Source organism: Poecilia reticulata, linkage group LG1, assembly GCF_000633615.1.
Source record: "Poecilia reticulata strain Guanapo linkage group LG1, Guppy_female_1.0+MT, whole genome shotgun sequence".
Classification (NCBI taxonomy): Eukaryota; Metazoa; Chordata; class Actinopteri; order Cyprinodontiformes; family Poeciliidae; genus Poecilia; species Poecilia reticulata.
The window spans coordinates 8,886,215-8,912,992 of record NC_024331.1 but is presented as its reverse complement, the minus strand read 5'-3'; the positions used below and the strand labels follow the sequence as shown (position 1 = coordinate 8,912,992).

General features: G+C 39.8%; 4 protein-coding genes across 5 annotated transcripts in view; 1 reads left to right on the top strand and 3 right to left on the bottom strand.

The window, feature by feature from the left end:
* The first annotated feature begins 2,641 nt into the window (after positions 1-2,641).
* LOC103464924 (uncharacterized) lies at positions 2,642-5,564 on the top strand. The gene is made up of 3 exons (XM_008409376.2): positions 2,642-2,872; positions 2,953-3,049; positions 4,729-5,564. Exons 1-3 carry the CDS (start codon positions 2,671-2,673, stop codon positions 5,078-5,080), a joined length of 651 nt encoding a protein of 216 aa, XP_008407598.1. The 5' UTR covers positions 2,642-2,670; the 3' UTR covers positions 5,081-5,564.
* A 707-nt stretch (positions 5,565-6,271) lies between these two features.
* On the bottom strand, positions 6,272-17,978 carry xpnpep1 (X-prolyl aminopeptidase (aminopeptidase P) 1, soluble). Of its 2 annotated transcripts, none has more exons than XM_008409584.2 (20): positions 17,671-17,978; positions 16,341-16,465; positions 15,619-15,682; positions 15,116-15,220; positions 14,895-14,987; positions 12,990-13,133; positions 12,693-12,788; positions 12,271-12,352; positions 11,456-11,666; positions 10,595-10,684; positions 10,420-10,470; positions 10,136-10,194; positions 9,403-9,480; positions 9,242-9,313; positions 9,087-9,147; positions 8,918-8,987; positions 8,168-8,341; positions 7,542-7,618; positions 7,337-7,435; positions 6,272-6,638 (listed from the first exon to the last, which is right to left on the bottom strand). In XM_008409584.2, the coding sequence occupies exons 2-20, from the start codon at positions 16,455-16,457 to the stop codon at positions 6,519-6,521; spliced, it is 1,863 nt and encodes a 620-aa protein (XP_008407806.1). In that variant the 5' UTR covers positions 16,458-16,465; positions 17,671-17,978; the 3' UTR covers positions 6,272-6,518. The 2 variants fall into 2 exon arrangements, with proteins under 2 accessions (XP_008407806.1, XP_008407723.1); XM_008409501.2 differs by lacking the exon at positions 17,671-17,978 and adding an exon at positions 16,615-16,949.
* A 340-nt stretch (positions 17,979-18,318) lies between these two features.
* Positions 18,319-24,274, bottom strand: LOC103465098 (uncharacterized). The gene is made up of 7 exons (XM_008409695.2): positions 24,149-24,274; positions 23,517-23,621; positions 22,940-23,072; positions 22,112-22,226; positions 21,439-21,557; positions 19,373-19,453; positions 18,319-18,502 (listed from the first exon to the last, which is right to left on the bottom strand). The coding sequence occupies exons 1-7, from the start codon at positions 24,257-24,259 to the stop codon at positions 18,408-18,410; spliced, it is 759 nt and encodes a 252-aa protein (XP_008407917.1). The 5' UTR covers positions 24,260-24,274; the 3' UTR covers positions 18,319-18,407.
* Positions 24,275-25,267: 993 nt separating this feature from the next.
* LOC103462430 (uncharacterized) overlaps positions 25,268-26,778 on the bottom strand; it is a 7,870-nt gene continuing 6,359 nt past the window's right edge. The window contains exon 5 of the mRNA XM_017303787.1: positions 25,268-25,283. Within this exon, the coding sequence (XP_017159276.1) occupies positions 25,268-25,283 (16 nt within the window). The remainder of the gene's footprint in view (positions 25,284-26,778) is intronic.

Sequence of the window (26,778 nt, the reverse complement as noted above, 5' to 3'; positions counted from 1 at the left end):
ATGGCAGATGTGAGAGTTAAACTTCTTGTGACCTTTTAAAACTTTTTCCGCAATGTTTTATGTGTGAGTTTATTGTGTTTTAGTACGTTAGAGGTCTGGACAGGGCTAACGCTCCGATATGTGATCACTGACATGCAGGGAACAAAACTGCGTCAGTGACCGTGAAGCGATGCAACGAGTCTTTTACATCTCTGCGGAGAACTTTTGTCCCAATTATTTACTGAATTGCTTTGGAAATGGTTCACAAATTATAGGATTTTCAAGGATAAAAGCAGCGTCACATCATTCCAAACTGGATTTTTTTTTTTTTGTCTGTTCAAATTTTAATGAATTTCTGAGACAAACAAGCTCAGATTCCAGCCTCTTTATCTCCACAAAGTTTCATCTTCCACTCACTGACACAACTCTTGTRGAAAGACTCAACTGGCAAATGCTTCAGACGCAAGTAAAGTTCATTTGGATGGTCAGCGTCTGACACCTAGTGGAGGAAACTGTCTTGAAGGTGATCAGTCAGCTGCACCTGCAGTGGTTTCCAGACTGTGAGGTCCTGGAGTTTAGTGCCAAAGAAATGAGTTTTGCACAGATTAAAAAGACAACTCACTGAAATGACGAGGATGACATCAATTATGTCATGCACTATTCTTACGCATCAAAAATGGCRCCACAAAGGCGAGTTTGTTCCAAGTGCTTCACAGAAAAATGTACCAATTTTAAAAACACACCATAAAACACCGAGACTGGTACCAGACTGCTGGTACCGGTCTGATGTGACTAGCGTGTCAACGTATAGTAGAAAACCTTCACACAGCCCACAACAAATATGTAAAAAATATATTTTTTGTGAAAGTTACATAATGCAGCCGAAACACTGGAAGGACGTGTAACATCCATAGTCTGAATAGCTTCAAAATGTAACTATTTAATTATTTTTAATGTGTTTCATGAACATTGAAGCTGTTGTTCAGCTAACTGCAAGCTGTTAAACCAAATATAAATAGTTATTTAGTAAGTTCATAAAAGGGGCCGACAGCAACACGCAGTACATCCAACACACACTCCTCTGTTTCCACAAGATACTTTAATGAGCTGCAAAAATACAACATTTGAAATTCAAAGTGCTTGATGAAGGCCATCGTTGTTTGCAGAAAGCTACAGTGTGAACCATTTGTCAGTCTGCAGTCACTGAGCTGGTTCTCAGTGACTTCAAAGGGTCCCTGGGGTCAACCTAACACCATGCAGAGAGGATTTGAACCTTGTTGCTGCAACGCAGCAGCGCTGACAGCTGCAGCAATGAGCTGCTTGKCCATCACGCTTTCACGCTYCATACGGTCTAGAGGAAGTATAWCTTACTCTGTGKTAATGTGAGTCGTTAGTGTTGCATAATAAAAGCCTGTGGTTCTTTACAGGAGTTTGGAAAAACCGAAATACTGTTTAAAATGTCAACTTTGGCTCCAACAGTGCCACCCAGTGGATAAGACACGTAAATACCTGCAGGAGATAAAAAAGTTCTCGTTCTGGATTGATCTGAGAACTTTAAAAATGTAAACATCTCAAGAATGTATGACTTACACATTTACAAATTAAAATCATTAGCACAACAAAGAAAAGTGGTACTTTTTTTTTTAGCAAAGTACATTTTAATTTCTGTTAAACAAAAAAACATAAATGGCCTTTAAATTCTAGGAATCTGATACATAGTTGATTTTTTTCTGAAACAGTCTTGTCTTCATCGTTGTTTCCGAAATAATTATCGATCGGAGTAGTAATAGATMAAATGTTAGAAATGACAGAGGTTCTACTTTCTTCAAGCCTAAATTTTGATAACTTTTTCCTGTTTTCTTCTCTTGTATCTCTATCCTGTTTAAAGTGACTCGAGATGTTTTTTTGTAAGCACACARACTTCATACCTAAGACGCTTTCCTGGTTCATTTTGTGTGGCAGCTTCTAAAACAACACAATAAAATCAGTTTAATTAGGCACTTTGGTATATTACATAATGTCTATCCTGGTTCATCGTGACCTGAAGCAGAAAGGGAAAAAAAAACATAATAAAAGGTTGTCTTTGTTCCCTTATTGCTCACTTGTTTTGGACTGTTGGAGCTATTGAGCTTTGTTTCCTGAGAGTTTGTAAAATCATGCTGTTAGTTTAAAATAATTCACTGAGCCGCTGTCTTTGAAAAAACACACAAGGACGAGGTAAACATCAAGAAGAGTAAAAAAAAGAAGTGGGAAATGCAGTTCAGTACCACGAGTTAGGGAGCAAAATCAGATACTCTGCATAGATATGAAAATAATATTTAAAAACTGGTTGATGGTAGAATAAATAAATACAACTTCATCACTGAGGTATAAAAATTTTAAGTTAACTTTGGCTTTGTGTCACTTTTCATGCATTACAACTCCGGGCGACTTGAACGCACAAGCCGCACAAACTTTGTGTTTACTGTTTACGGCATGACTTTTTTGTTTTGGTGGATGGAAGCTTGCAAACCCACTGGTTCTAGGTCACCACTCAAATCCCATTACAGTGTAACAAGCATGGCATCTCCCTCCCCTCGCTGTGCCCCCAGAAAGCTGTGCAGAATAATGAGCAGTAAACAGGCCGGGCCAGCGGACGGGCAGCAAAGAGAGTGTCCAACTGGAACTGACAAAAGATGGGAGGGTGTCGCCATGGCAGCGGCCGAACCGCTTGAGTCACATGGTCGGGGATCTCTCTTGAATCTGGCTAGGGGAGACTCGGAGGAGTCTTTCTTCCCAGCTTTGGACGCCGATGGCAGCAAAATGAGCCGAGCCCCGATGGCGGAGAGACTCCATCTGAACAGGACGAYAGGTTTCGAATCGCAGGACGGGGAGGCGGACGCCCCCGTGTTTGGTGGGTAGAGCAAACGTAGAAATGATTTCAAACAGAGGAGTTTCTGTGAGATGTTAGTTTGTTTTTCTGTGGCACCCCAGAGGTCAGAGTGTTCAACATCGTCCTCATCRGCCTGGCCTCGCTCGTTCTCGCCGTCACCGGCCTGTACTGCGTCAGCATCTGCTACAGCCGCAGCAGGTCAGCAAAGTCTCCTTCACACCTTTAAGATGTTAGAGGTCGACGTTGGMATGACACGCTGATGTAYCTGGAGCTCCGTCTCTCTGATTTAAACGCTTGACGCTCAATCTTTGGCGTTTTCTCGATACGCAGGGTGTTTGTTCTGTTAAACACGACACTCGTTTTAAGTTGTCTGACTGTAAGAATGAACTTTTATAATCAGGAGGAGAATTAACCGATTCATTAGATAGCTGAAAGTTGTAAGTGATTCTAAGATGGAAAGTTTGGCCTATGTTGAAAGCAAAAAAAGACAAAAAAAAGTCTAATCTTTATCCAAATTTCATTTTTACAAAGGCAGGACAATTCCATTAACTTCTTCAGAAATTTTTAAAATGAGTTTAAGAAAATTTCATACACTGTACAGAACCTTATAAAATGTTTTTCTTTTTTGTCACCTATATGATTCAGATCATCAAATACATTTTATAGACGAAGATAACTTTACTAAAGGAAAAAAAAAAACAGAATCACTTTTTAAATGATGATTTTATTTATTAAGGGGAAGAATCTTTCCAAACCAGCCTGGTCCAATGTGGAAAAGTGATGGTCCATTAACCGTATTAACTGGCTGTGCCAACCCTTGGTGGCAATAAGTCATTTACGTTGCTGTGTGGAGGGATTTTGACGTGCTCTGTATAACAGAATTGGTTTTTATTCTGCCAAATTGGAAACAACCTGCTTCAGGTCATGAAACGGAGTCTGAATCGGATTTAAGTCCCTTAGGTGATGAGAAAATTTTCATTTTTGTTTTGCTGATCCATTGAGAAGTTGACCGATTACGATTGTTCTGCTACATGACTCAMGTGAGGTAAACCACAAGTTTACAAACCGAAGACTTCAGAAATCACACGTCATGAAGAARCAAAGCAGGCCTCAGCCCTTTCGCATGGTGTTCTCTTTCTAAATCGCAGCCGTGGTTTTATGATAGTCATCTTYCAAAACAGTTTCGCTTYTGTCTGGACGGTCCACAGAAGACTTCCCCACAGGCATCAATCAGCTATCTAATGTTTTTAACATGTCATGTCTGTCATGCTGTGGTTTTCTGTTTGAAACTCTCCTATGGATGCCATTTACCTCAAGTTGCTTTCTTATTGTTGACAAATKAACACTAACTTTAACTGTGGCAATGAGGCCTGCAGCAAATAGCAAACACCTGGTGGAGCTGCCCGTCTGCTGAGCTAGTGGAAGCTAATTCTCAGTGCAATGCTGGTGGAAATGTTGATAAAGGCTAAATGGAGAAATGTTGTTGTGGTGAGGAGTAGAAGGAAGAGTGTCGGCAAGAGCAGGAGCTTCTTAAAGAGACAGAGTCAGTTTCAAGACGTTAAGCTGACTGTGCTACACTCAGTGCCTGGAAATAACACTGCCGCTTTAAGATTGTGAAGCGTTATGATGCCTCCTGAAATCTAATTCTTGCTCTCAGGCAGGTTCTATGTGACTGTGCATTACTTACAGGCAATTCATGGTTTAATAAAAGAGGAAATTACTTTTTTTTTAAAAAAGTAAAGGTTAGCTTCCCCTCCAATAAAGGAATCCTCATTTAAAAACCATTGCTTGTATTTACTCGGCTCACCTTTTTCACAGTGAGTTTATGAATACGAAGGGATCTGTGCTGTAAATTTAAATGTGGAATTTTCCCTCAGGCAGTCAAAGAGAGCCCTTATATACGAGAGCGCCGTGACTCGCGGCGAGCCGGAAAATCCGGTGGCGGTCAAAGCTGTGAAGCGGTCGACCAGCTTCGTCAACCCTCTGGCGTTCTTCAGGAGACCGGAGGCTGCAAAGGACAACTCCAGGGTCTACTTCATCTACAGCAACCCTCTGCCGGTGGGACTGAACGAGGAAGAGGAGGAGGAACACAAAAAAGCCACCAGCACCACCAGCGGTAGACCGCAGCAGCAGACTTTGCTGACAATGCCGCCGTCGTTACGGGAGTACGCCAGCGACCCGAGCAGCGGATTCATCCTGGACCCTCCCATGTTTTACATGCAGCTGTAGAAGAAAAGTATTGGCTATGAAGTTAATCTCGTCTGTAGCTTTGTCCGCTGTCCAGTATCAGAACCTTGTAGGTTAAAGGATTCATCTTGCGTTTAATTAACGCAGAGTAAAAACGCAAGAGCCTGGGAAAAAGTTTTAACTTTATGGTAACCCGGACTCAAAATGGTAGTCATGGTCGTATAATTCTTATATTTAAAACGGGAAAAAAAAAATCCCACAACCTATCTCCATAAGGACAAATGCATTAACTTAGCTTTTTCTTTTAGAAAAGAACATTGAAATGGATAGTTGTGATACAATAAACATGTTTTCCTATCGTTTCCTTTTAAGTCTAGTTTTTGCTTCGCAGCCCAGTGTTTTGCCATGTTAATTTGGACTGATTAAAAGTTAGTTATTTTAGATTAATTGATTTAAAAATACCTTGTTATAGAGCCTAAATACAACTCATGTGTAAACACTAATAAAACAATTATTGTAACATTTATTATGTTGTTGTTATGAAAACAGTGACACCTTGGTTCTGTCAGTGACCAACATGATGCACACAGTCTGGAGTTATTCATGCCAGGAGGAGGACTGGCTGTGACYCTTCATCAGGTTTAGCTTGATTGGTTATAAAAGCAAAAAAAATTATTAGATTTTTAATACAGAAACATTTTATCACAATCATGGGAAAGTCTGCTGACTGCACAGCTGTCCAGCAGGCAGATACTGACACGCTCCACAGAAGAGTAAAACACAAGAAGCTCCAGGTACACAAAGTGCTGCATTTAAGCATTCGTGGAAAGTTGTGTGAAAGGAAAAATTGGGAGAGAAATTAGCCAAAGAAAGAAAAAAAAAGCCAAAGGTTCTCAAGAGCTCGGAGGGAGATTCAAAAGACATGAACGTTGCTGGAGTCATGAATTCAATAGTTAAACATATCCAGGACGTTAGCTTCTGAACTTAGCTGGACTAAGTGGTACAAAATCCTCATTTCAGATTAAAGGAGCTGTTGCATTTTATTTGGAAATCAAGGTCAAGTGGAGGAGGAGGGGAGAGGTGCAGAATCCAGGTGACGTTTCCAGTCAGGGATGGTTTAGGGAGCCATGCCATCGGTCGGCATTGCTCCACTGCGTTTCCTCAAATTTAGAAACTAAAACTAAGCTAATAAATTCAATACGAAACAACTTACAAACACCTTTGACGACAGAGTCGATTTTGCACATTGTACCTTTAATGGAAAGGATTGGCGAAATCTTCAAAAACATCACCGTCACATTTTCCGAGACATAAAATAGAAAAAGAATCTGAAGTGACTATTAACAGGTTTTAATAAAACTGGTGGCATTGTTTAAAAAAGGCAAGCAGAGCGTGGATCACAGACAAGAGGGGAGAAGAAGTGAAACGGTTATCGCAGAGCAGCCACTGAGCGGCCGGAGGCGGAGAGGACGTGGAGTCCTCAGACGACGGGCTGCGTCTCCCTGACCAGCCACTGCAGAGCCTCCATCCTGCCCTGCCGCTCCAGCTCTGCACCAACCACCTCCCTGCACCTCCGGTGGTACTCGTTCACCCAGTCCTTCTGCGGGGACACAAGGGTGGAGAAGCCATGAGGACACCGGCTGCGTTTCCATTGCTAAATGTGTGCAAAACTTTGTCTATGTCCCATTAATGCCGAAAAGACAAGTGTTTCCATTACGTAGGAAACGCGAAAAAATAAATAAATAAAATAAAAAAAATCACACTGGAATAAGTTGTTCACGCTATAAGACATAAAAAAACATGGCAGAACATGATCTTCTGACTACTTCCTGTCGGTTCTACTTAGTGGTTTTTGCTGGTGGCAACATGCTGTTGTTCATGTGGCGCGAAAAAAGTGTTTCCTGTGCAGTTTTGTGAAATAAACTAATTTGGATGAGCTCAAGACATTTTATAGAAATACTAGAATATATTTTATTTTTTTCAAAATTTGTGCGTTTCGGTTAAGCAAATTTATTTTGGAAATGTCAAATCGTGGAGTTGTACGGTCGACGGAAACCGCAGATACCGACAGCAAAACATTTCTGAGGAAAACGGAAACGTGTTCGAAGCGTTTGCTTAATTTAATCGTGCATCACGAACATCACATGACTGTTAAAATCAAGAGTTGGTTTTACAAGTTTAAATTTGCTGTGAATTTTTCTGCTTGGAGTCACATCAGATTACAGTAAACTCAATGTGTCTAATATATGACGCTGACAGTTTTCTAAAATCGACGTATTCGATGTACATTTCTCTCACCTCCTTCTGGGTGAGCAGCTCTGTGTTCATCATCTTCACTTGGACAGGAACCAAAGTCAGAGGCTCAAACGTCAAACTCCCCCTGTTCCTGTAGTTGTACTTGAACCCCAGATGGAAGAAAAACAGAAAAGAAGGCAGAAATTACACCACATGATGATTGGAGGTGGTGTTTTATTGATTTTTGAGATTATATTTATGTTTTCACTTTGGGTTTAGCGGGAGCAACGAGGACCACGTTTTCAATACGAATCCCAAACGATCCGTCTTCATAGTATCCAGGCTCTAGAAAAACGACACATAAACAAGGGAAGGATAAGGTTGTGTTTGGAGAACGTCGAAAAATATCTCAAATATCAACTAATGCCGAGGTTGCTCAGATCAGGCGGTTAAGATGTGATGTAAAACCCACTGTTATTTAGATTTTTTTTAACAAGGGAGCATTCAAGAGCGGGTCGTCATCAACAAACTAAAAATATATATATAAAAATCTCCAAAAATATTACAGCTTAAATGTTAAACTCTGATTATGACAAGTTAAAGTAGAAATTATAGATAATAATCAGACTTTTTTTTCTCTTTTTTAAAAAATTAGTTTGATATTCAGTTTTCATTTTTTCCAAAACTTATCTAAGACTGAAAAATTATTAATAAAACCCCGAAATGCTAAACATTTCCAAGGACTCCGAATGTAGTAACTCAAAGCCTCGCAGTTGAAGGAATAAAACCAAAAGGAATAAAACCAAAAAAATTAGAAATGTGTCATTTCTGTCCGCCGCCTCTCTGAGTTTGGTGGCGTTAATCCCGCCTCCTCCCTCTCATCCCGTGTTGTACCATCGCTGACAATCATTCCGGCCTCCAGAGGTTCGTCGGCGAAGGTTTTGTAGCTGATGCCGCAGGGCCCCTCGTGGACGTTGAGGAAGCAGCCCACGCCGTGACCCGTTCCGTGAAGGTAGTCCAGTCCCGACTCCCACAGGGCGGCTCGGGCAAACGAGTCCAGCAGGTGGCCTGGACACACGGACGCAGTTAGTCACGGAGAAAAAGCTATAGATTAAAGTATGTATTTCCTACATTTTTTTTTACAAACATAATTGCCTTGGTGTGAACCCCTGGAAGTGGTTATGATGTTGTGGGCAGCTCTCTGGGTCTGACCTGCAGCTTCCAGCTCAGATTTAATTACAGAGCTGTTGTAATATTGTTAAAGTAGTTATCTTAAATTTGAAGATTTCTACTTTAAAATCCAAAGTACATGCAGCGCCTATAAAACATATTCACCTCTTTGGATGTTTTATCATTTTAGTGCTTTTATAGTGCAATTATAATCAACAAAATTTTACTTTTTTGACAAAAAAAAATTACAAAACAAAATTCAATATCAAAGTGAAAGTTGTACAAAATGAGGTCAAGTGAAGTAGGGAATTTCATCTTCATTGTGCAAAAGTCAACCTTCACCAGTCCTCAGTAATATGCCAGTTTACTGATGATTTGTAGTTAAAAAGAAGAAGAAAATACCAGATAGATTTCCAGAAAGTATCAGAGTTCAAAATGAGTGACTTCAATCTCTCCTAGAGAAGCAGAGCTCACCTTTAGTCCCATTGGGGAAGATGGCAGCGCTGACAGCTATGTGTCCCTTCAGCACGTAAGTAAAGCATTCCTGAGGTGGAATAAAACACAAAGTTATCCACATTTACAACGGACTGGGTCATTAGAACCAATACGTTAAACCCATTTTGACAACAATAAACCGGTTCACCTTCTCAAAGGCGGAAGGTGTCCCAAAGTGCACGGTGCGGGTGACGTCTGTGGTTCCATCGCTGGCAAACGCACAACACAAATTGTCTTGTTCGTTCATTTCAGTAGATATAAGCATGTCATAAAACTACTGATATGTAACAGCAACATATTTACATGTACTGAGCTCCAGAGTCGATCAGATAAACTTCATTCACAGTAAGAGTTCTGTTGGTTTCAGGAAGGGGTCTGCAAGAAGGGATTGTGGGTTAGCTGGGTCAAAGGTCAAAATTATTCCACCAATATGTTTTGCCTGTTTGTTTGGTCTCCTTACTGACCGGTAATGTATGATGGCTCCATTCGGACCCACGCTGGAGATGGTGGGGAAGCTGAGGCCAACAAAGTCTTTCTGCTGACTGGAAAGAAAAACAGAGAGAAATTCATTCACTGCACACACTGCTTTAAAATATCCAAGCTTTAGGAAGCTAAACTGCGCCGAAAAATCTAAATTACAAACCACTGTCAGTGAATTATACTGAAATAAATAAGCTTATTTAAAAACTACGTTTTATGAAAATACGTGTTTTTACACCTCCAGTGGACACGTTTTTTTGTTCAAAAGTCCAGTAGAGGGCGATATTGCTCATGATCGGTGAATTTAACAAGTCCTGACACAACATCTTTTAAAGGCAGAAATCAGGGTTCCTATTCATTTTTTAATATCAAACCTTCACACTTTTCCAGAAACAAATGTACCAAAGTAGTCAGTCCTCAACAGAACAATCTTAAATTCTGAATACAAATGTTTACTATGAGTGTAAGGCAGATATTACTACAGCCTTAAGCTTTTGCTAGAAAACTGTAGTAAAGAAAGAAGGAAAGAGAAGGATGAAGAAATGAAAGGAAGCATGGATATTTTAGACAGCAGGGCAGAATTCTCAAACATATATTTTTCTTTCCTTTTATAGCACTTATTCAGACCTGGAACATTTCAGGTTTCTGTGGAATTAAAGGCGACACAAAGTGAACTGAACTGACGTCACAAACTGGACACGGAAAACTGAAAATCACCTGCGGAGTTCCTCGGCCTTATCGGCTGCAGAGATCTCAGTCACGTTGCCGTTGGGGATCTAGGAAACAGCCGCCGAAGCGACGACAAGTGGAGTGAAAAAACAACACTGGCACACTTATAGGTTTGAGTGGAACTAAGTGACGTAAAGGCATCTATTTGAACAAAGTGTTCCCAGTGTCAAAGAACCAAAAGACCCAATCTTGATCCAGGCTTGACCCTTGCCTGTGAGTCTCCAGTTATGTAAAACTTTTTACTGACAGATTGGTTTTGTGAAAAAGAATACCTCCTTTTCCAACCAAGCAAAGAGTTCACAAAGAGCAACAGCATCCTTGATCTGTTGAGAGAAATAACAAAAAAAAAAAAAACATCTGACTTTTTAAACAGAACTGAATTAAAGAGGAAATCAATGGCTCAAATTTTATGTAAATTACATTTTTTTAAGGTTCAAAATCTCTTACATGGGCCATTTTCATGCCTTTGATCTCGGTGGCGTTCTTTACGGCTTTGGAGAGGCAGAGCGGAGTGTAGGGAATCGGAGTCCTATGAGCCTAAATGACAAAAGACACATTATTAAGAGACAACACAAATCAGTCTTTTGTTTTGAATCATTTTTTTCCCTTTTTGTTTTATTTAATTTAATCGACAAGTAAAAAAAAAAAAGAAAATACACCTTCTATCAGTCCCAGTGTTTTAATATATACATCAACTGATGTTTATTTGTGAAATGACAAAAGAAATAAATGGTTTGATACATACCTTAATGTAAATGAAGTAAAAATGTATTAAACATAGAACGAACGTTAGCTGAGAAATAAATCATACACAATTCATAAAAAAAAAACCAAGTATCTCAGGATTTAATTCTAATAATTACAATCCAAATTGTTCTAATTTAACGATTGCACAGAAAACTAAGCTCAAAAAACGTTTTTAAATTTTTTTTAAAGTTCAGAACAATTTTAGTGCATATTTTTTTTAAGTATGCTAGTTAAATTATCAGCAAATCAACAAGTAAGCCTTTTTTGTGCAGACTGCTAGAGGAATGAGTTAACTGTTGTACATCTAAAAATAACTTCAAAACTGATATCCTGGAGATGCATGTGGGATTTTTTCCCTATAACGTCTTTGAAACCAGCAACACAAATCGCCATGAACCTGAAACAGCTGCTATGAGGATGTAAACAAACAGCTTCCCCTACTTACTAAGAACTGAGTTCAACTTCACTTACTAAGAACCGAGTTCAACTTCACTTATTAAGAACTGAGTTCAACTTCCCTTTCTGATCGTGTCCTGAACAAATCGTCCAGTCTTCTCTCACCTTTGGGACGACCTGCGTAAGAGCGCAGCTGGCCTTGTCACAGATCCACACTTTGTCTTTGGGGCCGAGCGCGGCGCAGATCGCCTGGAGCTCGGTGTAGACAGACTCGTACGGGAAGGTCTGGACACTCAGCTCGGGCCGGCTGGGGGAGTCCAGCTGCAGGTGGTCCCGCACCACCGGGTCAGACAGCCGCTTCAGGTCCACGAAAAGCCTAAAAGCAAGGATGGATGTGAGGGGGAAGAATTCATTCATAAAGAAGATTCATAAAATACTGATGCACTGCTTTAATTTTAAAGATAGGTTCTGCTTTATACATTTACATATACAGTATAATAATAATGCATAAATGCTAAGAAAATATCTAGTTACTTGTGCAAAAAGTGACTGAAAAAGTGTTTACCCCTTATGTATTTATTCTATTTCTGTGTTTCTGTCATATTCAAATGTTTTAATGCAATTACAAAACTGAGGCAGTTGAGGCCTGAAGTCTAAAAAGTCAAAAAAGATTTTGAAACCCTTTCCAGACTCCTAGATATTAATTAGTTAAGAGTGGATATTAATATAATGTAATTTTTGACAGCTTTTTAGCTACTTTATTTCACTTCAGAGGATTTATTTAGGTGAAATAAAACCTCTTCTACATACTTCCTGGTTACGTCACACTGACATATCTACTTTAGCTATGTAGCCATAATAACTCATAATTGTTGTTTCTTCTGTTATAAAAATCAAGTTTTTACAACAATAGCACTTGTAGCGCAATTCAGTAGCTTTAGAGTTGATGCCAGTTTGCGGCTGCGACGTCATGCCGTTACCTTATGGAGTTCATTCCGACGATGGCGTACGCAAAAAACACTGGGTTGTAATTAATGTCTGCACCTCGCAGGTTGAAAATCCCTGAAAAATGAAACGCACCGAATCAAGTCAACAAAACCAGAAAATAAGCAAAATTAGGTAGCAATATTTACGTTTTAATCCACCATCAGAGTATGCGTAAAGGAAAATGATTTGGTTTGTTCACGACTCTTTTTTGTTTGTTCAAACTGCCATTGTCATTGATAATAATCTTGAATAACTGTGACTCAAACCCGATAAAGTCGGCATTTTAGTGGGCGACTGAAATCCTCAGATCAAAGAATCTCCAGCAAGAGACTATTTGAGACAAATGTGCATCACTAGGAGCTTCGACTGTGATTAACTATTTTAAAACGGATGCATTTCTGCCAACTTAACGTACATGCGATCTCATCCAGAGCTGTAGCCACAAACCAGCTGATCTTCCTCTCCGTCATCTTGCCTCGCAGCGTCGTGATCTTGTCCTGCCAGGAGATACCTGCAGGTAGGACAGCATCCTCAACCCAGAGTACCGAGTACTACCCAGACAGTAATCGCACATGGAATGTTTTAAAACAATAAAAACAACGAGGGAAGACTTTTTTTTTTTCTTATTTGTAAAACTTTTTGAGACTCAAACATAACCTCGTTCTACTATTGTAAACTAATCCTGCGTGGAGCAGCAGTGTCGATGCCTGACCGGTGTATTCCAGTCCCAGGGTGCGGAGCTGCGTGCTCGGCCTTTCTGGCCGGTCCGTCCAGACCACGTCGATCAGATTGTCCTGCACGGCCACCAGCGAGTGGCCAGCACTGGTCAGCGCGTTGGACATGTTCTTCCACTGGTCTGAAACACAACATCACAAGTTTTTGTGCACAAGTATTTCTTAGAAAAGATGCGCTTTTATCTTTTTTTAATATAATTTTTTATTTTTCTTTAAATGACTCGATATGGTTTAAGGTCACTGTCACACCGGACTAAAACGGCAGTATGACATCACATGACATTAGAAAAAAAAAGATAAAACAAACGTAGTTGGTTTCAGCAGGGACTCATAGGGCGCGCTCCCGATTACTCGTAGTGGAGTGAGGGAGTTCCTGATGACGGTTTTAAACATACACAAAGCATCAGTGGTGAAACCGTGCTTGATGATGATGATGCTGATGGTGAAAACACCAGTCCTTCCAGAATGTTGCAATGTTTTTTGTGTGATTGTTGCAGCATAAAATCACTGATTTTGCTGCACTTTTATCAAAAAGTTGTGAATTTTATTCAAGTTTTCTTTTTGCCAGAACATTGACTTAAACAAAAGTTGAAATTGCTGCACATAACTTTTCCTTTCCTCCTCTTTATCTCATCACGTTATAATCCCTCCTTACCTGAGAAGACCCTGCCTCATCGCTCCACTGCTGGCCTCTGGTCTAATGTCTCCTCCCTGACCATTTGCTCTTTCTACTGTGACAATAAAAATTTATTTTAAATATGTGTTGAAGTGCATAAGCACAGTTTCAGCAACTCCTAACAGCACATCTAAAAATGTTTTTCTTTGCAAAAACTCAAAACGAAACAAACAAAAAAAAAACGGCAAATGTTACAGTTTCGTGCCACTCATGCTTTTGTCTCGCAGAGATGTCATAAGACAGGAAGTTAAATTAGGATCCGGCGAAAGCGACTGGTCAAAATTCAGCCGAGCTGCAGTGATCAGAATAGAATGAAATAAAGAAAGCGTTAAGGGCACTGGTCATATTTGCGGAAAAGTTGTGATGATAGTTGAGAATCGCAAGTCTGCACAAAATTTCCGAATAATGAGGGGATTTGCGTAAATAGTTGCCATTGTAACTTCCTGGAAGGACTGGAAAACGTCTGCACAGAGGAGTCTGGTGCCGTCAGTGGTTCATTATTCATGGCGTGTGTCTTGCAAACACATCTCTGGCTACAATTCATCAGATATTTTTAGGGAAGAGTGCACATGCTAGGCGTGTTTGGAGCTGGAGAAAACAGCACACACCTCCAAATTGTGCATATGAGCCAGTTGGTCAGAGACCAAGGGAAGCTGTCGGTTTTTCAGGCTGCATTTGAAATGCAGAAAGCATCTATGATGCCGTCAAAGAGAAACCATGGTGTTGTGTTTACCACCGAGAAAAGAGGAGTGGAAGGAAGAAAAACACAAGCAGTGGCTCCGGCAGCTCGACCGAGAATTCAACGCCTGGTTGTGATCGTCAGATGGTATTTTCCTAATTTTTATACTTCATTTTCTAAGATACAGAATTGATAAGGATGTGCAGATTAGAAAATTTGGGCCAATATCTACGGCTGCCACTATGGCAGAATTTTACATTTTTGTTCGAATACTCAATTAATCATCAGAATGATCAACAGAGAATATGATTACTAAAATAAAAACTTAAAACAGTCGTACTTTACACTGAAATTAATTTGTACCAATTTGTCTCAACAAGCAACATTCGTCTTGGAGGCCGTAGGATTAACGACGGCCCCTGAGGTGGGTCTTAATTCGGCTACATGCATCATCTTCTATAAAGAAATGTCACTCTGAGGTGCTACAGGAAGCCTGACAGGCAAAGGGAATAAACCAACGTCTCATACCAGCAGCGATGATCCAAGGATCTACTCCCACTTTGGAGTTTTCTGGCAAGACGCTGATCAGCCAGTCCTCCTGTGACGGTGTCTCCTTCAGTCCTGGAAGTATGTAAAAGCAGCACGGTACAACTTGAATTTTACAGCTAACTTAGGTTTTAAAGATGCTTACAATGCTGTTATTTGTTATTATTAATTTGACCCTTCTTTTTAAGAATGAGGAGGCTCACCCATCTTCATCAAAGCCCAGTTGTTGTCCATCTGCTGGCTGGCCTGGAGGAAATATCGTCCGTCTGTCCACATGGCAGCGTGCTGCTCTGTGATAATGGCTGTTCCTGAATAATGAAGCAGAACGAAAGAGCTGCTTACCTTTGTGTTTTGTTACACACAGGATCACATTCGAACTGACCGGGTCTGAGGAGCCGTGTTACACAGTTTTAAACGGTAAAATCTCTGATTACAGTAGAAGATAACCAGTGAGCTCGTCTTCGCTCCATTATGAAAGATGCTTGCTTCTGAAGCGAGGCTTGTCTCAACAAAAATTTTTTTTAAACGGACCRGTTTTTACATAATCCTACAGTAAGATCGGGTGCTGGACTCAGTGAGACGAAGATGAGAACAGATATAAACCTGGAAGTCTTTCTGAACGTATGAAAAGATTAAAAGCAGGTGATTCTCAGCAGACGCTTGGAGCGACTGCTTGCTTCTTGCTCACATCCAAGCACAGCATTACCTGCAGAACCATTGAATCCACAGATGAATTCCCGTCTGCAGTCGCATGGTGCAATGTATTCACTCTGCAAGACAAAAGCAAGCTCAGATCAGCGTTTTACAGTCAGTGCCTACACGAGTGTGGTTGACAGCGAGAAGACCCTCCTCCTGACTCTGATTGGTTGCTTCTGATCCAACTGTGTATTTCTGAAGTTGGCAGTAGCACCACAGCAAGGAGGGAGAGGAGCTAAATGTTTTCACAGTGTCTGTCTTATGTTACACAATCACAACACATTGACAGATTTAACAGATGTGTAAAAAAAACAACAACATATTGTTACATACTGCAGCTTTTACGTTGGGAACCAAACCACAAAATAAACTATTTTTAAGCCAATGTGGGTCTACTCTTTTATTATGTCTGTGGGTTTTGTAAGCGGAGGTTTGATCCGAGCAGAGACACATTTTGAGTGCGAGGAGGAAAAGTTTAAGAAAGCACAGTGAATATTTAAAATTGTGAGTACAAACATTACAAGTTTTGAGAAGAAAGATGTAAAGTCCTGCTTTTGAAATAAAAATGTAAGCACAAATATTAAAAGTTTTGAATAAAAAATACAAAATGCTCTCGAATTAGGCACAGCAAAAATTCCCTCCATACATTTTAGCCTAATCTCTAGGTATACATAAAATTATACTTAAATTGGGAAGTATTGTGTAAATAACGTGCATGTTTTTTTCTCATACCTGATGTGCATCTCCAGATGGGACTATGTAAGCGTGGATCGGCTCTGAGAAATATTTGCAACTCCTCATCGCCTGCCGAAGAAGCCGCAGAAGCTCCCCAGTGATCTTTGGAGACATAGCTGTGTCTGCATTCAAGAAAACAAAATCACATATTTTCTGACTGAGCAATTAAAAAAACAAATACTTTCTTAAGAGGACGTTTTACAAGTTGAAAAGTGGTAAAGATAAAAAATGTCCATCCTTTCTTGGATCTTGCTAATTAGCTGCATTTTACCTGACTTTTGAGAAGCCATGTCGACTGCAGCACTCGGCCTGACTGACTCTGTGGAGCTCAAAGTCACAGACCACACCTGGATCTTTAATCTGCCATAATGTGCCAGTTCAGCAACTATGACGGCAGTCAGGGTTAAATATTACACAGACAAACTCGTACAAATTAAAGGTGCATCTCAATGACTCAGGATGTCATCAGAAAATGTACTTATTTCGGTCATTTAATTTATAAAGTGAAATGAATGGATTATAGAGATTGCTTAGACTCTCAGCATAATATACTACTGCTGTAAATTGTTTTGACAATACAACCACCCCCCAAAATTTTTTTTTTTATTACATTAAATACTAATTAAAAGCTTCAATTTAATACAGGATTATTATGCAGACTGCCCATAACATCCTTCACAAAAGGCGATTGCTAAGGAAACAATCGCCTTTTTTGACAAACCTTTTGGCAGTCGCCGAAGCGATATTAGTAATTATTGCACCTGTACGTTGTTTTCACCAAGTCCACGTTAACTTATGGGGGGCACTCCACGACGTCAGAAAATACCCACAAACAGACCAATCACGTCCAATGCTCCTCATCGATGAGCTCTCCTATTGGCTAAAAGCTCTGCATGAGAATGTTGTTTACAAGTTCACAAAATAAATAAGATGAATTCTCCCATTCCCTTCATAACTTAGCAGCTATTATTCATCATGTATAGTATAAATAAATAAGTAAATATGTTGTGGCGTAGAAATGTATGTGGAGGTTTTTTTTTTAATGTTTATTCCTGTGCTGGCAGGATCAACAGGCCGACGATATTAGTAACTCATTTATGAATTACGTGGTGGGTGTGGCGGCGTGTGGAAGTAGTAAAGAAGCGTTGGTTTCTCCCAGTAAAAGAGACCGATTTTGACCTGCTTTAAAGCGAGTAGCAGATCCCAGACCCATGTCTGGTTATAGCCGATCTGAAAACAGCCCGCAGTTCCCCCTGTGAGGAGAAGCTCGAACCGTCTGAAGCAAGGTTAGCTAAAGCACCGCTACGACGAAACACTGAATACACACCCGCTCTTCCGCCTCTCAAAGGTGGCTCCGGTGAGAAAAATCGAAGCGTATTTTTGTTTACCAGCTCGGACCTTGTGTCAATTTACTAAACAAGGAGGCTGCCATTTCGTCGCTGACGTCACTGGTCACATGACAGTAGCTTCAGCCAGTAGACGCAGAGGGATCCAGACTCGCCTCTTTCTCAGTGAAAAGTGTTTACTGTCTGTGTGGTTCAGGGTTGGCTATTTTTGGACGTTTAAGAGAACGTAAGAGAAAATTTTGAGGACTATCTTTTAAAATTCCTAAATCAGGGAATTGCGACAGGAATAAAAAAAAAAAAAAAAAAAAAAAAACTAAATTCACCTGAATTTTTCCAAATTTACATTCCGAGCAACAATTAGAAAGTTTAATTGCGGAGTCAAATTTTTTTTGAAAGTGATGTCTGCTATATATATAGAATTCTTATTACAACTCAAAGTACCATAGTAAGCTGACTGTGCTGTAGCAGTACGTGCCTGGAAAATTGACGTTTTAAAAACAAACACAGACACACCAAAAACTAGTTTATAAATATAACCCCAACTGGTTCCTCAGTAAATACCTGGAAGATCTTCATTTGCACTTAAAAGTTTATACCGATTCACATTATTTGCTCGATGACCACTATAATATCTGGCTGGTGGTATTTATTATTCAAAGTTTTACAACAGGAGGATCCATGTGTCTCCAGCGATGATTCGCGGTGGTACAACCTGGTTTTATAAAGAGGCCACAGATGGCAGCAGGAAGGCAGCAGCACACATCAGACACACAGAGAAGATTTTCAGCTGCATCAGCTGTCTTGCAGAAGCTTCTGAAGAAATCAGAGCAGAACATGCAGATTATTCAACACAGGAATGAAACGCCATAATCGTGGGGCTTTGAATCATAATTTATCTTAGACACTGATTCTGTTTTTTTTTTTTTTTAAATCAGATCATGTACAACCAGGGTTCCTAATGTACATTTCCATAACCACTTGCTTGTTTCAGTCTCATATTGTTTAGATATTAAGATTTAATATTTCTTCTGTTTGGTTAAAAATTCTGTAAATATATACTTTTTAATATTTCTGTGTGCTCCGAACACAATGACAACCACCACACTGGAGCTCAAAAGGAAAACAAATGACTTGAAACCCATTCAAGTAATGGTTAAAACCATAATTTGAAGAGTCAAGGATGTTGTTGCTTTTAATTATTTTTATTTTAAACATGAAAAACATTTACGTCTAGAATTAAAAACACTGAATGCATGATCTGTTGTTTTTATTTATTTATTTTAAGGACTGTATATCACTGCTAGGGTTATTCTTATTTTTTAAAAAGCTCTTAATTTTTTTATTTTCAGTTTTAATAGCAACACATTTTAAAGTCCTACCAACAGCAGTTACTTGGTAAATGTACAGTTTATGTGAGGAAGCTCCAACAGCTAAAGAAAGCTGCAAATGATTGTTTTTATGCCTTTATCTAGTCACATTGTCAGAGAAAATTGCAAAATCGTCACAGTGACCCTGTAATATGTCGGCAAGTTTATTAAAACTCATAACACAGTTCTTAGTGCGCCTCTTCAGTCTATTTGTCCACAAAAATCAAAGTGTCTGACTTGAAAAGGTGACTAATTACTCTTTAAATAAAGGTAAATACAAAAGCGGAACTCAAGCGGTATTAGTGAAGGTACTTACTTCCACATAAGATAGTTTCTCTGAATGGGCCCATCAGCTTACTGCTTCTGACAGCCGCAAGCCGTTCTGTGCTGACATTTCCTTTAAAGTACACAAAGTCATACAAAATGTTACTATTACTCTAATGGTAGTCATTGAGAAAGCGCATCAACATTTTGTTTTATTGCAACTTGATGAAAGCCCACCATTTAGCTCTACTGTTGATAGTGGTGGGGGGGTCTTATTGCAAGGGTAAACTTTTCACCTTGTGGGAGACRTGTGAGGGTATAATTAGCTGTCCTGTGCTGCACTGTGTAAACCCTCTGTATAGACGCCGCTCTGTTTCCCCCCCCCGGCGAAAGAGGAATGGGCTGAAAATGAGACGCACCAGACACTCAACTCCGGCGTCGGGTTTCTGAGCGGGTTTTGGAGGATTTCTAAAGATATTCAATACCAGTAATTGTTCATTGTCCTGATTTGGGGACTTACAAGCTTCCCAGTTTTAGCATGGTAGCTTTAAGCACCAATAGGTCCATACCAGTACCTTAAATTTGAAAGTGAATACATTATCCTGAAAGCTGTCATTTTCCTAGGTACAATTTACATCTATTGTTAGTGTTACAGTCAATTTCTTTTATCTACTTTTACTGCTCGTGTTGTTGTTTTCAGTTCAGACAGGTTCCAGAGGTAAAACCCTTTGTTTTTAACAGCGACTAATTGCTTGACGAAATACCGTCACAACAACTTGAATGCAACGAGTCGGAACATGTTGACGTCGTTACATCACTAAATCAATACTAACCTGCCACAAATATGAGCTGCAATGTTTGCCACAGATGTTCACAACATCATGCTGTAAACATCTGACATGCATTTCTGAAGATACAGTGATTTGCCTTAAGCATTAATATCCCTTGATCTAGCTCTGTAGAGGCGTGGCAAAAGGTGACCCTGACAGAAAGCCTCAGGTCTGCAGTCAACAAGCCAATTAGCAAGCAGAGCAAACATGTGGAAGACAATGCTCTGGTCAGGAGACACCAAAGGGATTTTGATGTGGAGGCAAACATTCCACATCACGTCACCCTGATTGTACCCTGTCAACTGTGAAACATGGTGTTGGCAGCATCATGCTCTATGGAGGCTTTTCTTTAGCTAGTCACACGAGAAGGTGGATGGAGCAAAACACGGCGTAATCCTGGAAGTTAACCTGTTGGCGGCTGCTAAAGACCTGAAACTGGGGCACGAAAAAACCAGTGGTACAACTGAATGAAAGACCAGACCTAAATATAGAACTGGAGCTATATTTAGGTCCGTACTCAAATATAGAAGGTCTGGGCTTTGACTGCTTGGAGATAAAAGTTTATGAATGGATGGTTGATAGGGGGAAACCACCTACAACAGGTGTATAACTAGAGGTCATGAGAAGTTCCTTTTGTTTCTCTCAGAAGAGCAGAAAACGGAAATACATTAGAATCTCATATGTCAGCCTGGCTGTTAGCCAGGTGCGTTTTCTCGCTTTTATAGCTGTGATGAGTCAATCATTTTGTGGTGCTGAATGTGATCGCTTTTAGTCTATTCAGTTCAATTATGACCTACCATAATTGAACTGACCTATATCTGTGATCTTACTCAAATGTGGCTCCACAAAGTATTAACTCAGAGCACTGAACACGAATGAATCTCACACTTTCTCGATTTGTATTCGTAAGTAGTTAAAAAGTTCCACTTTTTAACTACTTAAAAAGTGGAACTTTTTAAGTAGTTCCACTTTTTAAGTAGTTAAAAAGTGGATGTCTGCTATATATATAGAATTCTTATTACAACTCAAAGTACCATAGTAAGCTGACAAAGTACCATAGTAAGCTGATAGACCACCACATTGCTTTGTGGTGGTCTATCTTCTAAAAATCCAGTTAAATTTGCAGTTGTAACTTAACAAAATGTCAAAAAGTACAAGGGGTGTTAATACTTTTACAAGGTATGACATATTTATTCAATCTAAATGGAGAAAGGGAAATTATTTCTGGTATTTTGACTTCTTTCAATGACTTCTGTCAGGGTCATTGGTGTGTCATTTTCCTCCTTACCCGACACCATGTAGCTGACCGTTTGGCACTCTCCTGAAATGAGGGGAAAGCCGGGCAAGATGGTTATGCTCACCATTTCTTCAAGCAGAACATTTGCGACTCTCCTTCGGAAATCATATCTGGGTATAAACAGAAATAAATAACTTTTAGTATTGTGAGAACAAATAACCAAATTCAGACCAAAGAAAAATCTTTTCTGAACTGTTCAGTTCTTCTCAAAACTGAAGCAAAAACATAGCAAAGGTTTAACCCATAAATGTGTGTGACACCAATTATTTTTGTTTCCAGTTCACGACTTTCTGTTTGCAATAAAAACATTAATAAAGCTGCATATTGCACAACGTCTATCACTGCATACTTCCTGGCTTAACTTGGTTCTTGTCGGTCATTAGACATGACCAACAGCAAGACGTGCAAACGTGTGTGAAGAACAAGAACAAGAGATGCAAACTGAAAATCAAGGCAATAACAAAATCTTCCAAATTATGCAATTTAGGAATAAGGTACAAAACTTGTTAAATCATTGTTAAACTTATAGCTAACCTTAATATTTACAACCCCCCATATCTAGAATGTTCCAAATGAATTTAAATAGAGAGAATGAGTGTTTTTAGAAATAATCCTGTTTTCACCAGGTGAATCCTGAGAGAAATCAGGATAGTTTGTTACTCACCGGCTGAAGGAGCTCACTATGGGAAAGATCTGCTCTGCGAACTGGGATTCTGGCAGGATGTCAGCACACCCAATGATGCTGTTATCACTCTTCAACACAAAAGACCTGTAGACAACTTGGATCAAATATAGAATATCAAGTCAGACATTTTTTGGGATTCAACAAAAATGATTGAGATCTATTACACTATAAAGCAAAGCATTATGTTTAATAAAAGATTTCAAGTGAACATAACTCAATTGTCATTTGTGCAATTGAGTTATGTTCAACATAACACAAAAGCTGTGTTCCCCAACACAGCTTTTGTGTTGGGGAAAAACAAAAGCTCTGATGACATCATGTTTCTTTATGTATGTTAACAAACATAGTGCTGCTGTTGGTGATGTAGGCCATAAAAATAAATTTGCTGAAAGTAACAATTCAGAATATTGTTTGGTCAACTAGCTTATTTGCATATATCTTATAATGTCAAGATGTCTTTGAAATTCTGTTTATGTCAAACTAAAGAAAATGTATCAAGTGATGCTTTATTAAGTTATGCTCACTGAAATTGCACAAGTTAATGTAATTATCAAGTTGTTTGAGTGGTGTAAACTTAAAATGTACAGCTTGCACATAAAACATGAATTTCTGAAAGTGAATTTTTTTTGAGGCAACGAGTTTGCAACATTTTGTATGTAAAGTCCACTCACTGCTTTTGACAGAGTGGAAGATGACATGGTGAATGGCAGAAACGGATGGTTGTACGTGAAACTGTGAAACCACCTTTGATGCTTAAGCCGTTGACATTTCCCCACTTCTACAAACCCTCATTTGCAGTCGTCTCACCTGTGTGGTCTCCTGTCAGCTGGATGTTGCTGTCAGTGTAAAGTTCTCTCTTTCTCAGGCTGACTCTGCCATGCCTTACAGAAATTTCCCCCACCACACAGCTCAACTGGTTTTGTAGCGAACAGCTGGAGCTCTGGAAGAGGAAAAGAAATTACACACACACATTCACACGCAAACACGCAGACACACACACACACAAAAGAGTCAAACAATATGGGGTAGACAGTGAGTACCTGTTATTTGAGATTAATCACCATTTTATCAAGGCAGTAAAATAACTTCCAGAAGTAATTGTTTCCACAGTTTGCTGTAAGTAATTTTTCTATTTACATATCTTCTGCAGTGGTGTTTTTGTTCCATAATGATTTTAAATTCAGTGAAAAAAAAAAACTGTGTCCTTTTAACTGAAGTATTTATAACAAGTGAGCTAACAACATCCTAAGTATGTGGCCACTTTCTGGCATGCTCTTCTAGTTTGCTGCTATTTCTTTTATGCAAAAGTGTTCCTCAAATTACCCTCAGATTATCTCTGAATGTATTTATAATATTATGGCATGTCCCCAACAGCCCGCCTCACCTCTGTTTTCATGTTGAAGGGGTTGAAAGTGTGTCCCACGCTGGTGCACAGGCCGCTCCTGGTATCCACACGGTTGCTTGCGATAAACAGGGAGGCCTCAGGAATCTGTAAGCATATTTAAAATACAAACCATGTTTCCGCTGCATTTATTTGTCGCATTGATGGACATAAGTACAAATACACACATGAATAAGAATAGCAAACAGACACCTGGATTCTCCAATCAATATCAATAAACTTGTTCTCATGAACATGCTCTCTAATCCATTTTTCCTGTTTTCTCTTCCTGTTTTGTCCGCTCTGACGGTGGCTAATAGCATTTTGTTATTGAAGGATTTTTACATTTTTTCAGCTTCTGACACTAAAGATAACAGTGGAAGAGATTTCTGACGCTGACCAATTGATTACTCATACAAGTACTACGACAAGAAGGTAAAGTAACAACACAAACTAGCCATTTTCTTTACGTTATGTAAAATTTATAGCATGAATGTGCTTTTTTTATGTTTGAAATTTACTTTGATTTTTAAAGAGGATCTCAAGACTCCACACTTGTTCATTTGGGATCCTTGACCAGCGGTGGCTAACATTGTAATGTTTTGCATTATTTAACTCTATTACCCTTTACTTACACTTTGTCTTGCAGGTGACTTAAGGTCCACAAGCAGTGTGACATCACTTCTACTCCCATCAGGAAACACCTGCTGGCGCTTGAAGGGACAGAAAACGAAGGTGCCTGACATTAGTAGACATACATATTGTCAACTGAATAAAGTGATTCATACTGATGTGTGAATATCTGTTTTTTGCTGAGGCACTTCCCAAGTTATTTGGCCAGACCAGAATAATCTCATGTTGTCGTTTCCTCCTTGATAGCTCTGTGGAGGTTTAGGTGTAAAGCAAGACTCGGTGTGGAGCCTCTGGATGGCAGCCGACAGAAACAGCTGATATCAGGGTGAGCCTCAGAGTTTAGTGAACATACATTCACAGTTAACTAGCAGAAAGATGCTAAGCTAAGCTGAAACTTTTGCCTCTGCTTAGAGCAGGGGTGTCAAACTCCAGGCCTCGAGGGCCGGTGTCCTGCAACTTTTAGAAGTGCCTCTGCTGCACCACACCTGAATAGAATAATTAGGTCATTAGCAAGGCTCTGGAGAACTGAGGAGGTAATTAAGCCATTTGATTCAGGTGTTTTGTACCTGTGGCACATCTAAACACTGCAGGACAGCGGCCCTTCAGGACTGGAGTTTGACACCCCTGGCTTAGAGTTTAGATAAAGCCTAAAAAAATTCAATCTGGCCCAAGCCCACAGGTATTGTGTCCGAGTCTGGTTAGACCCGACTAATGATGTTAAGTGAGCAGTGTAACATCTCTTGTTTTTTTTTTTTTTTTATTTAACATGTTCCAGCTCCATTGCTGGAGCAGATCCAATGCAACATTTTATTGCTTGTTGTAACTGTTGTGAGAGTCAAGTGCAAATAATCTGGGATGTGTGATTGATAGGAGTGGAGCAGGGCGGAGCTGCATGCGCATTTATTGTGCAGTGTGCTGCGCTTGTTACAGACTAGTGAACGTCTACTCCTGACTTTCTTTCCTCAACAGGGTAAGCTGGCTACTCCTCTATTTAGACTATCATAATCAGAATAACACAGATTTATAGATCACATTCTCATTTGGTTTTCTCTGTACTGTACATATTGCAGATTTATCAAATGTGCCACAGAAAGCCAACACCACACGATGTGACCCGATCATCAATTCTGGTCCTGTCTGGACCAAATTTCGAGGTCAGGTTTGGGCTTGGGCCATAATTCTAAACTCTAGCCCTGCTTCTCCCATTTCCTGCCTGTGTAATGCCTCTTTCGCTTCAAGCACTCTTTTGTCATCTGTTAACATTTTCCCAATACTATTTACTGGCAATTTTGCTTCCTGTGAATCTAAATGCACTGTATGTTTTGGATGTGTCTCTGTTCCAGCACACCAGATTCGAAGGATTGTATGACCTCCTCTGTGGCCACCAAATGCTCCAGAAGCATCCCTTCAATTAAGTCAGGTGATTGGAAACAAGGAAACACCTAAAACAGTGGACAGGGGTGCCTGCAGGGTATTATCGGAGGGCATTAAAGATCTGGTGTTACTGTATCAACCTTCCAGACCCCTCAGGTCTTCTGGATTTGATTTGCTCTGCAAAAGGGTGCAGGCTGGAGTCCCCCCCATTGTTGAAAAGGTGTGCGGGTTTAGAGTCCCCCGCCCATTGTTTGAAAAGGGCACGGGTTGGAGTCCCCCTCCCCGCTGTTCTTTTTTTTTTTCTCTGCCGATTTGAAGGGCAGAACTTCGACTCAGCAGGAAATGTAATGTTTTTGATTGTTTATTCTGGGTTCAACTCTGTGTTTTTGTGTTTAATGATGTAAAGCACTTTGAAGTGCCTTGCAGCTGAAATGTTCTATACAAATAAAATTTGATTGATTGATTGATACAATACTATCACTGCACCTGACCCACAAAAGCACAACCACATCTCCAACGTGCGTAATGTGGGTGTCACACAAAACCAGCACAAACCTAAACCATAAAAACATAACATTTAATTTCCATTTGGGATTAATAAAGTCCTTTTGGATTTGAATTTGAACTGCTTAGCCCAGTGGTGCCCAAAGTCGGCCCTTCATCTTTTTTTCATTCAAGTTCCCTAGTTTAACACACCTGGATCAAATAATGGCTCATTAGAAGGCCTAAGACATGCAGAAGAGCTTGTTACTACCACCAGGAAGAGAACTAAAACATCCAGGATGCCGGCCCTCGAGAACCGACTTTAGGCACCACTGGCTTAGCCTGTGGTTCACAAACAAAGACAATACAGAATTGTCTGAAATCAGACAATTTTGGCATCCCGCAGCAGACAAGGAGCAGATCAGATAAAGGTAATTATGCGTTTTTTACCAGTGTGATTGTCCCAGTCACTACTCCATTAAATGTAGCCTTGGCAAGTGTCAAATATCCATCTTTATTTGGGCCAGGTAAGATATTTGCACACATCATTCTGTAGAGAAAACACAGATGGCTTCATGAAATGGTCTTGAAATAACCAAGTCAAGTAGCTTCAATCCTGTTGGGTTATTTCTGTTATATTCTGGTAAGTAATCTTCTCTGAAAGACAAAACACCCATGATTAAAAGATCATGGCTTGAGAATTCACACAGGTACCCTCAATGGATTGGGATGATATGATACTGTGGCCAGATTAGGGTGCATCTTGGATTTCTCT